We start from the raw sequence: 17,558 nt of genomic DNA, 5'->3' as shown, positions 1-17,558 counted from the left end.
CAGTCTTCTCTTCTCCAGACTAAAAAGCCCCAGGGCTCTCAGCCTCTCCTCACAAGGCAGTGCTCCAGTCCCTTAATCATCCTGGTAGCTCTCCGTTGGACTTTCTCCAGTAGATCTCTGTCCCACTTGAACTGGGGAGCCCAAAACTGGACACAATATTCCAGGTGGGGTCTCACCACGGCAGAGTAGAGGGGGAGGAGAACCTGTGTCTGCTGGACACACTCGTCTTAATGCACCCCAGGATATCAATTGCCCTCTTGACCACAAGGGCACATTGCTGGCCCATGGTAACTTGTTATCCACAAGGACTCCCAGGTCCTTCTCCACATGTCTGCTCTCTAGCAGATTGCCTCCTAACCTGTACTGGTGCAGTTTATTATTCCTCCCCAGATGCAGGACTCTGCACTTATCCTTATTGAACCTCATTAGGTTCCTCTCCAGTCTGTTCAAGTCTCACTGAATGGCTGCACAGCCTTCAGGCGTATCAGCCAAGCCTCCCAGTTTGGTATCATCAGCAAACTTGCTGAGCAGACACTGTCCCCTCATCAGCATCATTGATGAAGATATTGAACAGAGCCAGACTCAGCACTGATCCCTGGGGGAGTCCACTAGTTACAGCTCTCCAGCTGGACTTGGCACCATTCCCCACCACACTTTGGATTCTATTTCGTAACCAGTTCCTAATCCATCTCACTGTCTGCTCTTCTATCTCACACTTCCTGAACTTGCTCATAAGGATGTTATGGGAGACAGTGTCAAAAGCCTTACTAAGGTCAATGTAGACTACATCCACTGGTCTCCCTGCATCTACCCATTCTGTTACATCACAGAAGGCTATCAGATCAGTGGAGCATGGTTTCCCCTTGGTAAATCCCTGCTGACTACTCCTGATCATCATCTCTTCCAAGGGCCTAGAGATGACCTCCAGAATGAGCTACTCCATTTTTCCAGGGATGGAGGTGAGGCTCACTGGTCTGTAGTTTCCTGGAAACTCCTTCTTGCCCTACTTGAAGACTGGAGTGATGCTGGCTTTCCTCCAGTTCTCAGGCACCTCTCCTGTCTGCCACAATTTTGCAAAAACGATGGACAGTGACAGAGCAACATCATCAGCCAGCTCTCTTGGGTACATCTCTACAGGGCCCATAGACTTGTGAATATTCACTTTATGTAACTGATGCCTAACCCAGTCTTCACTGACTGGTGGAGAGTCTTCCCTCCCCCAGACTTCTTCATCCAAGGTCTGGACTTCATAGGGAAGTTCAGTCTTAGGAGTAAAAACTGGAGAAAAGAAGGCATTCAGCAATTCTGCCATCTCTGCATCCTCAGTTCTGAGGGCTGCCTCCTCATTCAGCAGTGGGCCCACACTTTCCCTATTCTTCCTTTTCCTACTGATTTATTTGAAGAAGCCCTTCTTGTTCTCTTTAACTTCCTTGGGCATTTTTTGCCAAATCACTAATCTGCCTTTATTTTTAGATATCCTGTCTTCTTTAATTACATATACAAGGTCTAAGCTCCTGGAGGTTTTAATCCCCTTCCTTTGCAAAAAAAAAAAATCCCATCTTTGTTCTGTGTCCCTAAAGACAGTAATTATAACTTAGCACTTTTGAGCTGACTTATTGCTAAGTGAAATTGCTTGGTACATAAAAACTACATCCTCCTTTCTTAAATATATAGTTGGTCTTCCACAACACAAGCATCCACTACTGATATGACACACAAAAAGGAACTTGGTTAAACGTGACAAAATGAGAACCAAAACCAAACAACTCCAAATATATAGCAGGTACAGTAAAATGTAGAAGAACTAAGCCAGCACTCTACATTTCAACAGTAGGGAGGTCAGCTTACAGAAAACAGTATCATAGTATCAGTCAGGGTTGGAAGGGACCACAAGGATCATCTAGTTCCAACCCCCTTGCCATGGGCAGGGCAGGGACACCCCACACTAGATCAGGCTGGCCAGAGCCTCATCCAGCCTTGTCTTAAAACACCTCCAGGGATGGGGCCTTAACCACCTCCCTGGACAACCCATTCCATGGCTTCACCACTCTCACAGTGAAGAACTTCCTCCATGCACAGAAATTTTTATTTACCAAGTAAAGAAACATGTACCTTATATATACAATTAAGAACCGATCTTTCAGTCTTATCATTTTCTGCTCCTGTAGTGTGAAGAGGCTGCAGCAAGGTCTTTAACGGCATGGCCATTATCCAGTCCAACAAGCACAGAAGTAAAGAAACCACCAACTGGAACAAACATTTTGAATTACAAATCAATTAAACTAGCACTTGTTACTTCCCATTTATCACTGTATTTTACTTCCCTGGTTTACTTTATTTTTTCAGCTCAGGAGAGTCAACCTTCTACAGTAATAGCAGGTTTAAAAGCCACTGTATCTCAAAAGTCTATGGCATTTTAGTAAAAGCTTTGGCTAGTGAGATCTTTAATAATAACACTAGTTCATCATCATGGCAGGTCTTGAGCAGATACTGTCCTTAAGAGTATATCCATGATTTTCCAAATTGATTTGTAGAGTGCTGTTATTGTCAGGTTACAGAGGTACGAATTAAGGCTGATACGCCATTTTGCACATAAATCTCACTGCAAAGGGAATCAAAGGTCACACAAAAGTGAACAATTTCAGCTGCATTTAGTGCTTTAGAAATAAGAAAGCATTTCCTTCATCCCTTGTCAATAATGCTGTGCAGCATCAGGTTATCATCTGAAACAAATCCACCAGCTTTCTGCATTCTAGGCCTCTCAGTCAGCTAAAGAACTGACTCCCTCTAGGGGACGTTTTGAAAGACTGTAGAATGATATTAGATTCAGACACACATACACACCAAATTATTAATAACTTACTGGCTTCAAATGTTTGTTTGAGTTTTTTTTCTAATTTATTTCAAAAACTTAGCTGTGGAAGAGAGAACAATTCAGAGAAATAGCTGCAAAGTTTCTCTAAAATATTTCCCAAGCAAAATAAGTCTTTCAAAGATAATCCACTTAACTGATTTACTAAGCAGCAACAAAAATATCATAGTTATTTCACATCACACATTACACCTTTGTCTCTCAGAGGCACTGCTATAATAAATCTGATGATGAAGAGCTCTAAGTATTTGTATATTAAACTAATTTTTCAGAAATCCATTAGGTTTGTTTGTCAAACTAGGTAACCGATGATACTTGACATAGAATGATTGCATTAGTGCATGGGGAAAGTTCTTGATGTATGGGAAGCATCTCAAGTGGAAAGGAGGCTAGCTCAGCACACTGCTGTAGACTGACTGCATTAGTGCATGAGGAAACTTGTTGATGTATGGGAAGCATCTCAAGTGGAAAGGAGGCTAGCTCAGCACACTGTGGTAGTCTACAGCAGCCCTTTCCTACTTGCAAGCAGAGAGGAGAGGCAAAATAATAGAGGCCAAAATAAGTAACATATGACTGCCAGCTCCTGTGGGAACAGGTGGCTCAGAACAACAGAGCTGCCAGTGATAAACTACACCAAAGTGCCAAAGTTTGGATGACCATTGAACCCCACTGTCCTAGAGCTAAGCCAAATAATTCAGATGAGAGACAGCTTTCAGAGGGCAGAAAGTCTGTGCATAGGTGAAAAAGGAGCCCGTTTGAGCTAGGAGACTCAGGCCCACTGAAAACATGAAGAGATAGTAATTGTTTTGAAGGAAGACAACAATCAAATGAATCTAGAGACTACAGCCTGTTTTGTTCAAGAATGTACTTAAAAGTGGGGGAAGAAAAATTATTATCTTATAAAGATTGTGAAAGGTGTTCTTTACAAGTTGAGAATATATTTTTCACTACAAGACAAGTCAGAAAGGTCTGCATTATTTGCTTTTGAGCTTACTGAAGATAAGGAAAAGAAGATGTTCTAATTACTGAAAACAATCTCAATTAACTGTAAACACATATTTTCCTACAAAAACTTCCAAAATCCACTTTCATGGCTGGAATTCTGAGACTATACTGTATTACCCTTGGAAGAGCCGAATCCCTACTTCAAGGCACAGCTTCAATTTTGCAACAATGGTAGGTCACAAGCCTTTGGAGTTAAATTGGCACATCAGATAACAAAATTTAAACAAACAAACAAAAAAATGCTTACCCTCTTGTCCTGTTCATAAGAAGAAGCTTCTGTACTGGGTAGCAGATGGGTAATAGTTGCTATCAGAATCTGAAGTAAAGACATCATAGTTTCTTTTTAAGAGACCATTTAAACACTTAAGTTTTTAAGTAGGTAAATGTGACAATACTAGATTCTTGGTGAAATTCTACTGAAGTTATTTTGAGACAAATTACATTATTCCTTACCCTTTATTTATTATTTATTTATTCAAACAAAATCCTTTTAAATTAACTTTGCAGAAGATCTCAAAAGACTATGTTCTGCTTGATGATGTAGGTGCATTATGGACAAGGAAATTACACTGCTACTCCACATATTCAGGCAGAAAGATGCAGGGTGCAGAAAGGGGCCTGACATGCATTTGTGTATGGGGTTATCTAAGCTCCATTTTTTCTTAGAATTACCACATTTGTAAACACCCTGCCTCTACTTCATGAGCAATATGACTGCAGAGGAGCAGAAAAATCCTTGCTAAAACTCTTATGAAGCTTCCATATGATTTCTCTTTACGGTTATCTGGGAGACCTCTTATCTTTTCTCTGTGCTTCAGATTTACAAGGCTAGGTTGGTGGAGGCCTTGAGTCTACTTGAAAGGTGCCCCTGCCCATGGTGAAGAGGTTGGAGTAGATGATCTCTGAGGTTCCTTCCAACCTAAGCCGTTCTGTGTTTCTATTTCCTTGTTATTTAAAGTGTATTCAAAGGAAATATTTCGCTGTATACTGAAACACTTTAATGCAAACTTCTGCACACAAATATGGAAAATACAATTGTAGATCCACATTTCAAGTGATCATTTTTACACTAAACTTAAATACACACATTTGAAGGCATCCAATATTTTTAAGTGCATTTTGTTGATAATATTCTCACGTGCATAGTAGTATTTGTGAAAAAAAAATAAGCATGATATAGCCATTTTACAACTTAGAATTATAGAATTAACCAGATTGGAAGAGACCTTTGAGATCAAGTCCAACCTATCACCCAGCACTATCTAATCAACTAAACCATGGCACCGAGCACCCCATCCACTCTCTTCCTAAACACTTCCAGTGATGGTGACTCCACCACCTCCCTGGGCAGCCCATTCCAATGGCCAATCACTCTTTCTATGAAGAACTTCTTCCTAACATCCAGTCTAAACTTTGCACTTGGCAAGTAAATGCAATGTGAACCCATGAAACAAAATTATTAAGGTTGGAAAAGACCTCTAGGATCATCGAGTCCAGCTAATTATCAGTAAGATGATGTTTCTACTAACTGAACATTTAGTGAAACATACCTGTCAATAATCTAGTATTTTAACTACATTGAAAGACATTTTACTGTTATAGTTAAAAAATACATTAATTTTTCACATAAAAACAATTACTCACTTGAATAATTCTTAAAGGTGAATCAGCTTGATACACTTGAAGTCTATGTACATAATGTATCAGCATGCTCAGCATACTGCAGGCAACTTGGGCTACTGTTTTGTTTGGAAACTAGAAAAGAGAACACAGCACAATGATGATGACAGTTCATATAGCAGTATGTTAGATGGTAAGCTGGTCTGAAATTTTGGTGGCAGTTCTACACATGCAGTCCCTTGTGTACCTATTTATTGGAGGAACAGAGTTAAATTTTACAAAATTTAAAAGGAAATAGGATAGGATAGGATAGGATAGGATAGGATAGGATAGGATAGGATAGGATAGGATAGGATAGGATAGGATAGGATAGGAATCGTCGAGTTCAACCTATCATCCAGCACTATCTAATCAACTAAACCATGGCCCCAAGCACCCCACCCAGTCTCTTCCTAAACACTTCCAATGATGGTGACTCTACCACCTCCCTGGGTAGCCCATTCCAATGGCCAATCATTCTTTCTATGAAGAACTTCTTCCAAACATCCAGCCTAGTTGGTGGTCATAACCAAATGATAGTCATAACCAAATGTTAGTAGCTAACATCAAAGGTTTGGGATAGACAATTAGGCAGTTGCACACGAAGAGGGAAAGGAGAAAGGAGTTTCCTAACTCATTCCAGGTCACTTAGTACAGTATCATGAAGCTGAAAAGAGGAAATTGATTTCTGCCTTAATGTTTATTAATGTTGCTGCCTCACTGCAAAAAAACCACAAGGTCTTCCTTGAGAACCAGGGCAGGTGAACAGCTGTGTTCCCAAAATGGGAGCCACAGTGCTAATAGTGAGACGAGCTGTCCGTAGTTGTTAGTGACTGCTGTCTACAGCACTTGTGTGAATGGAAATTAATGCACTTCAGCTTCTGTACCTAATTCTTCTCTTCTCTGTTTTCATTTAAAGGCAGGAAAACACTGCTGCAATGGAGCCTGCCTTTAACAGTTACTGAAATGTTAAAGTCACTGGGCTAGCCAAGGCAAAAGTGAATGCATTTGCACATTTAGTCCCCAGGCTTGGGACTGGATGCACATGCTGCCCTATGCTCTGAAGTGGAAAAACAAAGAAATGAAGAGACATGGAGACATTTCCATAAATTATTAATTCACAGGACCTGTAATTGAGGATTCTTCCCTCATTGCACTTGCCTGAAAACATTAAGTTGTGTACCAAGCAACAAGCACAAAGTGGATTTTACAAGTGCATTTTATTCGTCTAGGACATGAAAGTCCTGCAAAGCTGAGCTAAAGACGAATCAGAGCAGAATGGTTATTAGGACAGCAAAACTACAGACTTCAGAAGACAGCATAAATCACACAGAATTAAAAATAGCATGCAATGGGCCCAAGGGAAGGACTTCAAATACATTCTTATTTAAGAAAACACTCTGTCTTCACTAAAAGCAAGTGTTCCAAAACATAGTACTGAGGAATCTCAAATCGCTCAGAAAATAACCAGGGAGTTTAATCATGAAAAACCTATTCTATTTGTTCAGGAAAGATGATGGGACATCAGAATTCCTGCATTGTTAAAAGAATAAACCAAAACATTTAACCTGTTTTAACCTCATTTTACTGAGCAGTGAAGCTGTCACAGACGTGTGATGCAAGGTGAGCATCTACCTCTGAACTCAGAATAGGTTAACTATGTTTCACAAATACTTAGATTTAATTTCTTGGCTTCTTAGATTGTTTTCTTAATCCAATTCTATTAAGTAGGCAGGGTATAAATTCTAATGTTCAAGGTTGACTGACAATAAAAAAAATAAAATTAAGCAAAATTGAAAGCTTAGCAGCATGATTATGGAACTTGAGATCAAATCCAGATTGCTAGAAACATCCTCACAAGCTTGAAGGAAAACCCCAAAGTCACTGGAGAGGACAAAAGGAGTGGAAAAACAAGAGCAGTTTAAGAAATTCAGTAATCTAGAGATCCCTTAAGGAAAAAATACCTGAGAAAAAAGCCTGGGGACTTTTCAGAGTCTTTGAATAATCAGCTGTTCACTACCTAAAAATACAGGGAGCATACTTTTTTCTTTTTCTAATTAAAAAACCCCCACAACCAACCAATGAAAAAAAACCCACCACACCCACAAAAAAACAAACCAAAAAGCAGACACAAAAGAAGATCATGAGGCTCTAAAATGATTTATGCAAATGATTTAACTGTTCTCTCCTTGAAGATTTTTTTAAATTTAAAAAAGGGTACAGTAATCAGTGGAGACATAAATTTAACAGAAAGGCTGAAGGGTACACAGTAATGAATACAAAGTAAGTTCAAATCTTGTACACTCAAATTTTCAAGCCTTAATTCAGAGAATAGAATAGAATAGACCAGGTTGGAAGAGACCTTTGAGACCATCGAGTCCAACCTATCATTTCCCTGGAGGTGTTCAAGAGGGGATTGGATGTGGCACTTGGTGCCATGGTTTAGTAGTCATGAGGTCTTGGGTGACAGGTTGGACTTGATGATCTTTGAGGTCTTTTCTAACCTTACTGATTCTATGATTCTATTCTATGATCATCGAACACCATCTAATCAACTAAACCATGGCACCAAGCACCCCATCCAGTCTCCTCCTAAACACCCCCAGTGATGGTGACTCCACCACCTCCCCAGGCAGCCCATTCCAACGGCAAATCACTCTTTCTTCGAAGAACTCAGGCAGCAACACTGAGTTTATGCTGGACAGAAAACAACTTCACCTTTTCCAAGTCAGCTATTTTGCCCTGATCTAATTTCCCAAAGTCTTCAGAGGTGGTGTGAAGGCAGCTGAGTGATCCTACAAACATTTCACTCACCACTCCTTATCTCTGCAAAATACACTCTGTTAATAAGCAAAACTGTGTCCAGTTCTGGGCCCCTCAGTTTAGGAAGGATGTTGACTTGCTGGAGCGTGTCCAGAAAAGGGCAACAAGGTTGGTGAGGGGATTGGAGCACAAGCCCTATGAGGAGAGATTGAGGGAGCTGGGGTTGCTTAGTCTGGAGAGGAAGAGACTCAGGGGTGACCTTATTACTCTCTACAACTACCTGAAGGGGGGTTGTAGTGAGGCGGAGGTTGGTCTCTTCTCCCAGGCAACCAGTACCAGAACAAGAGGACACAGTCTCAGGCTGTGTCAGGGAAGGTTTAGGCTGGAAGGTTTAGGAGGAAGTTTTACACAGAGAGAGTGATTGCCCACTGGAATGGGCTGCCTGAGGAGGTGGTGGAGTCGCTGTTGCTGGGGGTGTTCAGGGCGAGGCTTGACAGGATGCTTGGTTCCATGGTTTAGTTGATTGGGTAGTGTTGGATGATAGGTTGGACACGATGATCTCGAAGGTCTCTTCCAACCTGGTTTATTCTATTCTATTCTATTCTATTCTATTCTATTCTATTCTATTCTATTCTATTCTATTCTATTCTATTCTAAAAATAACTCACTACTTTTATATGGACTTTTCTTTGTATTTAGCAGTATAACTGTGGATATAATTTTTTCACAAGTTACTCAACTGAGAAGAAACAACCTGTCAATGAACTGACATTTTGCCTGGTACCTAACTCTGGAGTTCTTCTCAAAAGGGTAGCCTTGCCATACTTTCATTCTTGCAAGGATCCATCACTTTCTGTATGTTACCACAGTAGTTTAATCTTTCCCTGCTTGCAAATAACCTGTTTAGCACACATTCAACTAAGCCTGTATAATATAATTTGGTGACTATCTGCAGCATTGTTGAGAGGAGTATAATCATGAGGTCTAAGAGTGGACTCCTGGTTAAGATCCTTTGTGTCAGACTTCAGCAGAGGTTAACACAGATACAGCACTATCACCACACTGCTGGGAGAATTGCTAGCTATATTCAGAGTGAGCTGCTGGGCTATAGTTCTGAATATGCTTCTGTAATTCAGAAATGGGCATACAGTTGTTGGTAACATTTCTCCTCAATGCTGTTTGCTCAATTGCACTTATCAGTAAGTTGGACTAGAACAATAACTCCCTATCCATTCATTTCTCCTGAAAACAAGAGAGTACAAATCTCTGACTACTAGGAAACCAGGAGATTGCTTAGGCAAACAAATCAAGGCTCATCTCTTCCTCTCATGATGTATTTATGAGCTTTTCATTTCATGATTAAACTTGATTGTGAATGTATACCACTGCTAGGAAGAGGAGAAAAGCCAATGTGCTCTGGATGCTTTTGCCAACACAAAGCAAAACAAATTAGAAATAAAAAGGTATTTGTCTTCTCATTCAAGAAGTAATTTATGCTTAATGTAAATGAGATACACATGATTTGTTTAATCAATATGTCAAAGGAAAATATGAGAAATCATAGTCAATGTCAGGATTAAAAATAGTTCAAACTTTGACAAATTGCAGAAGCAAAATAACATCAGCATCATTTGCTCAACACCAAACTTGCACAGGAACTTGATAAAATGTACTAGTTAGGGAATATCACAAGGCAAGGGGAAAACCCTGGAAGAGAGTATTAATGAGGCTGCAGAGGATGAATGTGATTTTGCAAAGCAGGAAATTACACTTTAGAGTCTAATACTAAAAGCCCTGCAGCTACCCATTTTAGACACAGACTCAAGTCCTTCTTCAAAGGATGTGATCAACTGATCTGCTGAGATACATTTCAGATTCCCATTGCTGAAAAGGAGTTAGTCCCCAACATCTGAGGCAAGCTGTGTACAGCAGGTGTACAGCCCAATTTTCTTCCATACAGAAAGACTAGACTATTCTATAGAAATATGGAAAGGTTCTGAAAATAAATTGGGAAATATTAAAACCCCAGACTTTTCACAAGCATGCAGGTCTGCAAAATGATGGTAAATGAGGTACTCTTAATATTCTACTTATGAAAATATGAGCAAGATTTGTAAAAAAGTAGGAAACAAAAACACTCATCAAGGGGAGGCAGAAAGTGCAACTTTTTAGCAGAGATTATTAAATGAACAGAAATCATAGAATTGTTATAGAGTTGGAAGGCAACTCAAGGATCAGCTAGTTCCAAACCCCCTGCCATGGGCAGGAATCCCTCACACTAGAACAGGTTGCTCAGAGCCACATCCAGCCTGGCCTTAAAATCCTCCAGGAATGGGGCTTCTACCACCTCCCTGGGAAACCTGTTCCAACCTGTTCTTACCATCCTCATGGGGAAGAACTTCTTCCTAACATCCAGTCAAAATCTACCCACTTGTAGTTTTGTTCCATTCCTCCTAGTCCTATCATTACCTGACCCTCTTTCTTTACCTGACCCAGCTTTCTTGTAGGCCCCCTTCAGATTCTGGAAGGCCACAATTAGGTGTCCTCTGAGCCTTCTCTTCTGCAGACTGAACAGCCCTATCTCCCTCAGTCTGTCCTCATAGGAGAGGAGCTCCAGCCCTGTAATCATCCTTGTGGCCCTTCTCTGGACACGTTCCAGCACATCCAGATCCTTCCTGTAATAGGGGCTCCAGAATGGAACACAGTACTCCAGGTGGGGTCTCAGCAGAGCAGAATACAAGCGGGGAATCACCTCCCTCGACCTGCTGGCTATGCCCCATACTGTTAATATGCTACCACTAAAATTGAAAATGAGACTGTGAAGTAAGGATGCTAAAAGGTGACCATGACTTTGCAAAGGAAGGTATCGCTACACATAAAGGCAACGTGCGTTTTAAAAGCATTAGACTCTCACCTTTAAAGAAACGCAAATCACATTCAGTGCTTCCTTGATCTGAGGATGATGTGATTCATGAACTAGCTCCTCACAGATCCAAATACCAAGGCTGCAAAGAGCAACACATCTGCAAAACAACAAGGGAGGACAAGTTGTTGGAAAACCTGCTATAAGAATGTGCAATTTTTATGATTCATGGCATGTCCTGCTGAAGTCCAACAATGTGGCTTTAATAGTTTGAAAAGAACGACACAAAAACTGTGTAATGCTGTGATATTTAAACATAAGGAAGAAATCCCAAGTACCCTGGTGAAGGCAGACTTGGGCATCCCATATAGGAAATTCATATGCATTTTCTTCAGACAAAGTAAAAACTGTGGTGGAAAGCTCCTCCTTCCCAACATGAGAGTTTGTTCATATTTGTTGAGTGCTTCTGGGTCACGAAAAGAAGAGAGGGGAATGCTATTTGTTCGTTGATATTTACACATTGTTTTTTAGCTTGACAATAAACAAGAATGAATAGAGGAGGGGTAAATGACTGCTTCAAACAGTATACATATTGTGATTAGATACTTCAGCTTCTGTTGTTTCTTCATTTTAAATCAGGAAATAGAAAAGAAATGTAAAGGTAAAAGAGTATTTAGATATAAGTATCCAAATCAGCATAGATGGATGAAATTTGTTCAGAAATTTTAAGGAGCTAGCCTAAGAACTCTCTGAATCAGTAGTAATTATCTTCAAGAACATGGGCAACAAATACTCTGGAAACAACTTTAGAATTCAAAGTCCTCTGGATAAAATTGGAGAGTAATCCAAAAGTGAGAAGATGAAAACTGGCCATGGGAACCACAAAGCATTATATCTGGGAAGGGGAAAACGTGTGCTAGAGTAGAAACAGAAAAAGCAGAGGGTATGAACCCTGTGCTGCAGAAAAAGGATTTCAAGGGTACACAGAATTGGGAAACTGCTAACAAGTAGCAAAAAGACATCTTGGATTTAATTCTGTGTGGTAGTGTAAATAAGATGTCAAACCACCTTTGGCACTGAAATCTCAATTGCAAGACTGCCTCCAAAATACTTTGCTTAATACAATTTAAAGAATAAAGATAAGCTTGACGAAGTCTAACAAAAAAAGTGACAAAAATAATATACAGCTTTGGCAAATACTGCATATGGAGTAAAAGTTGAAAGGATTCTAAGTCCAGATCACAATAAAGGAAGTAAATTAGAAGAAATCCTCTGACATGTTGTAAGGCACTGAAGAGTTTGTTTTCCAGTAGAAGAGATTTGTCCTATATAGAACTAGTCATAAAACCAACCTGGCTGTAAAAATTAAGATAAGTATTGAAACAGTCTAACTAAAATTTCTTCTTTGAGAAAATTTCAGGATCATTCAGGCAAGCTACTGCCAGGAATGTTTTAAATGCACTCCACTCTTGGAGGAGGAATAGCAATCTACACTGCTGGTATTCCCATAGTATGACTCTCAATTCTTTTGAACAAAATTAAGTCAGTATATAGCATGGATTTACTAACAAATGTAGACTATTTGTGTAATCTGACTCTGAAAATAAATCTTTAGTGCACAGAAGAGTAGGCAACTCTATCTCTGTGTTACTACAGAAATTTTCTTCCTGCTACAGAATCATAGAATCAGTCAGGTTTGGAAGGGACCACAAGGATCATCTAGTTCCAACCCTCCTGCCATGGGCAGGGACACCTCACACTAGAGCAGGCTGGCCAGAGCCTCATCCAGCCTGGTCTTAAACACCTCCAGGGATGGGGCCTTAACCACCTCCCTGGACAACCCATTCCAGGGCTTCACCACTCTCACAGTGAAGAACTTCTTCCTCACATCCACCCTGAATCTCCCCACCTCCAGCTTCATTCCATTCCCCCTAATCCTATCACTGATATCCTACGAAGTCCCTCCCCAGCCTTCCTGTAGGCCCCCTTCAGATACTGGAAGGCCACAATAAGATCACCTTGGAGCCTTCTTTTCTCCAGACTGAACAGCCCCACCTCCTTCAGTCTGTCCTCAAGAGAACCACTCCACATCTGATGACACACTGACATGCTAATTATCCAGGAGTCTATGAGGTTTCTCCTAAGAATCCCAGAATCCCAGCATAGTTATGTGGCCATATATTGTTATTGAAAAATCACCGCTGTAACAGCATAAGCAGAAGAAGAGGTGAACCCTGAGTATATCACCCTATCACTTCCCTTTTCAGACTGTCAGTGGCAGAAAATGTATTTTATTAATACAGTTATTAAGCTTTACAGATGGAGATCTGAGAGTAGAACACATTTCAGATAATTGACTTCCCTGAAGCTCACACAAAACATTGAACTTTTGTGGAAGAGATAAGGAATAGAGATTTATAGCTTGGGTAACAACTGCAGCACTCAGACTTGCTAGAGATACACAAAGCTGTGTACCTGAGTTCCAAGAAATCTCAGTTCTCTCCCAGGAAATTGCAGGCAATTAAGCCTCTACTAGTGGCTGAGTCAATTGTGCAAAACCATAATGCTGATCCTAAATATGACCTCTGATACTAATCCAGGAGAACTCTATATTGCTGTCAAGCAAGAGGCATCAGAGAAGGTTACTACCAAAAGACTGTGGAAAAACTGACACTGAGGAACAAGGCAGTCAAGCTTCAGGAGCTGTGGGGACATAATCATCTCCACAATGAAGATACATCCTTCTGACCCCAGAAGAAAAAAGGCATAGGTAACCCAAAGAGACAATGGGAATCTATTCCTTTTAAATCTTCATTTAACATTACTACACATAGGATCAAACTTTGCATTTTGGGGGCACCCTAAGTCTGCCTTCTGAAAGGCTAGGCATGCACATATGCCTCTGCTCCTATACACACACTTCCTCACAGCCAGACAGGCTATGGGGACATGCAGGATGTTCCCCTTCTCTCTCCCAGCCACACTGCCAGAACTGAGGATTAAAATATACTTTGTGCTTCAGTGTCACAGGATCAGTAATAGTGCTATGAACCAAATGGATTTACATTATGCTTTTTAGAATTCTGTTTTGCTAAAGAATATGAAAAATGAAATTAAAAACTCTCAATATTCCTTCCTTCCCCTGTGTTGAAAGATATTACCAGCTCAAAGAAAGATCAGGGAAATGGGATGGATGAAAACTGTTCTTGATTTTCCAGCAGGTTTTAAGTTTCAATGAGATGATCTTTCACAGTATCACAGTATAACTAAAGTTGGAAGAGACCCCAAGGATCATCAAGTCCAACCTGTCTCGACAGACCTCATGACTAGACCAGGGCACCAAGTGCCACGTCCAATCTCCTCTTGAACACCTCCAGGGATGGTGACTCCACCACCTCCCTGGGCAGCAGCATTTTCCAGGTCTGTAGTCCTAATATTTTGTATTTGTTAATTGACAGTGTATTATTATAGCATATATAAACACTTCATCCAAATACATAAAGCATACAAGTGTGCTCTTCCTTGGCATACATTACAGGTTCCAGTTCCAATACCACATGCAGGACTCTCTAACTGAAAGCCTCTGGGGATAGATAAGGAGGAACAAAATCCTAAGCTAATTAAGAAACAGAAAACTGGTTAAATGTTCTCTCTGAAGTTCTCCACTTGATGAGGATTCCTAGGTTTAAGCATCAGAGCAGTCATTCCTTGTTTAATGCTTAGCTCAGTATTTTCTGCTTCCTTTCCACACCGTAACAAAGGGCTCATGTACCTTGCATTATTTCTGTGGCCTAATAAAAAATAACCACACCTTCCTCATAATTAATCTTGTCTTTAACCAAAGCCAAAAAAAAACAAACAAAAAAGCAAGCCTCTCTAGTACAGAAAATCCCTGAGCTGAACACCAGGGTAGGCTGGAAAAGCATACAGCTTATACTCTTACCCATGCATTTATATACACACACACACCCCCCCTTTTCCTATCATCCACTATCAGAGAAAGGATACTGGACTAGATCAGCATTTGATCTAAGAGAAGTTGTCTGTTCTTTCAACATGTCTATTTAGACACAATTTCAAATTCACCTGTTGTGACAGTGTTGAAGAAAACCATGGAAAATATACACATGAGCTTTTGCTCTAAGGTCTCCAATATTTCCACCTCAGAACAGTACAACAAAAGTATCTATTCATTTAGCTCTTTTTCTGATGACCTACCGTGCAGGACCAGATGGCTCCTCCCTTGCTGAACTTAACACAGTTTTAATTATGAGTTCCTAAAAAAAAAACAAAAAGGAAGAAAATATTCACTGGTTTACCAGTAACTCCATCACATAAAGCATCCAGAAAAATGGAATCTTATAACAGCACACACAGGCATGTTGCTTTGTTGAGTCTCTGTGTTTGTGGTCAGATGAATCGTCAGCTTACTACTACTCTGAGCTTCTAGTCTGCCCCAGATGCTTGTTCTTGTGCTAAGCCAAGAACATTCTACAGGTTACTATCCTAATTTCTGCTCATTAGCCATTTATCTAATTCTTGCCAAAAGAAACACAACAGAATACTCTCTGAAGACAGCTTCTGTGAATGGTGCAAAGGGTATTAGAGAAAGAATCTATTACTTCGAGGTTTAAAAAAGATTTTTTTCACAATTACACTGATTAGAAGTCTTTGCAAGTAGCTACAGAACAAGTCACTAGAGAGCCTTAAGCATGATCTCAGGAAGAATTTTGACTCAACTGATGTAGATTCCTCTCAATAAAATTCAGGTAAACAGCCATTATACAGTAGAAATACAAAAGAAGAAATTCAAAATCAGTCCCTGAAAGGGAGTAAAGCATGAAGTAGCTTCGAAGCCACCATCTCTTTCTAAATTGAAACAGTTTGGCAAGTTACAGGGAGCCTTTCTTAGGCATAGTAATCATACCTGACACATATACAGCAATTAAACACACAAAATGAGCCCTGCCTGTTTTCAGAGTGCTGGCACACTACCCAACTCCGTGTTATGGTAGAGAGGGTAAGGTCTCCATTCATCTTTGCTTTTTGTCTAAAAGAACATACTTATGTAGAGAGGTTTTCTAAAACCTCTAGAAACACAGGTAGATTTCACCACTTGTGAATTCCCTGTAAATTCAGTAATATGTCTGGACATGTTCCTGTGCAACCTGATCTAAGCCAAACCTGCTTAGCAGGGGAGTTGGACTAGAGATGGTTGGTTTCTGGAGATCCTTTCCAACCCCTACCATTCTGTGATTCTGTGTTGTGTCTTGAATCTCCTTGTCTCAGCTCATTAAATATGTAAGCCCTGCAATCAGCTCTAAAGAGAGCAGGTTTCAAAAGCCCTACATCATTTCCTTTCACAAACATACAAACCCACTTTATTATTAATAGCAATTATAAAATCTATTTAGTAGTCTAAAGTTTGACAAGTAGAAGTATAAAGTTTGATCTTGAGCCTGATAATCTATTTGAAGTGATTTCTGAAAATTAGAATCTTTAACTTCTAGTTAGTATATCCTGCAAACAACATCATATTAAACATATATTTGGTTGCTGAATACCACCCAAATATTCTTACAAATGTCTACCTTAACATCCGTAAACTGAGACACAGCAATGTCAGGAATGTTTGGGTGAAGAGCTGGCAGTTCATGATATAAATTGGGAAAACAAACTAGAGATCCTAAAAGAACTTGTGCTTCAACTCTTGGTGCCTAAAATGAGAAAAAAAAAAAAAGGTGGGGGGAAATATATATTCTCACAGCAGTCAGGAAGCTGACATTTATAGCTGCCTTAAGAGAGAACAATGGTTGAAACTCTACACAGTCATTTCCTTTCTCCTGCAAACTCTGCAGAGCTGAACAAACTGAGACCACAACCCCATGGATTGCTACTCATGCACACCCCATGCTCCCATTTTCCAAGATGGTCAAAAGTAAGCAGAGGAATTGTTAGGATTACAGACAAATGACTGAGCTGCTAACTAGGCTTGGGTCTTAGGATCAGCTAATTGAACAGGATGTGGAAAACTACTGGACATGACATGAGGCATTGCTGGACATGACAGGTAACAGTGTAAGAAGCTGACAGAGGCTTCAAAGAGTACCTTGAGGGAGGCTGGATTTCATAGTTGGTTAGAGGGGGAATGATGTGAGAAACAGTCAAAACTCGCAGACAATTGGAAGGGAGTATTGGGAAACTTTGAGAGAGTACAGTCATGCAAGGCCAACAGCACCTAGGTAATCATATCAGTATTACTATATAAGGCTGAAGTTGCCTGGGTAACAATATGAGAAATACATCCAAATAGTGCAAACACTAGCAGATTTGAGTTCTCAAGCCTGAATCAAGTCATTGCACAGCAGAGATATGAAGGAATAAGTGTACTTTTAA

At 40.1% G+C, this 17,558-nt stretch overlaps 1 protein-coding gene across 9 annotated transcripts in view; it reads right to left on the bottom strand.

Annotated features, from left to right (window-relative positions):
• RALGAPA1 (Ral GTPase activating protein catalytic subunit alpha 1) overlaps positions 1-17,558 on the bottom strand; it is a 142,086-nt gene that overhangs the window by 56,625 nt on the left and 67,903 nt on the right. For all 9 annotated transcript variants that reach the window (XM_054162060.1, XM_054162062.1, XM_054162061.1 and 6 more), the window contains 6 exons: positions 16,754-16,879; positions 15,381-15,439; positions 11,214-11,322; positions 5,522-5,632; positions 4,125-4,193; positions 2,113-2,247 (listed from right to left, as the gene is read on the bottom strand). In XM_054162060.1, coding sequence (XP_054018035.1) covers positions 2,113-2,247; positions 4,125-4,193; positions 5,522-5,632; positions 11,214-11,322; positions 15,381-15,439; positions 16,754-16,879 — 609 coding nt within the window. The remainder of the gene's footprint in view (positions 1-2,112; positions 2,248-4,124; positions 4,194-5,521; positions 5,633-11,213; positions 11,323-15,380; positions 15,440-16,753; positions 16,880-17,558) is intronic.

This window comes from Dryobates pubescens, chromosome 5 (assembly GCF_014839835.1).
Source record: "Dryobates pubescens isolate bDryPub1 chromosome 5, bDryPub1.pri, whole genome shotgun sequence".
Taxonomy (NCBI): Eukaryota; Metazoa; Chordata; class Aves; order Piciformes; family Picidae; genus Dryobates; species Dryobates pubescens.
Note: the sequence above shows the minus strand (reverse complement) of the source record. Positions and strands in the feature narration are given on the sequence as shown.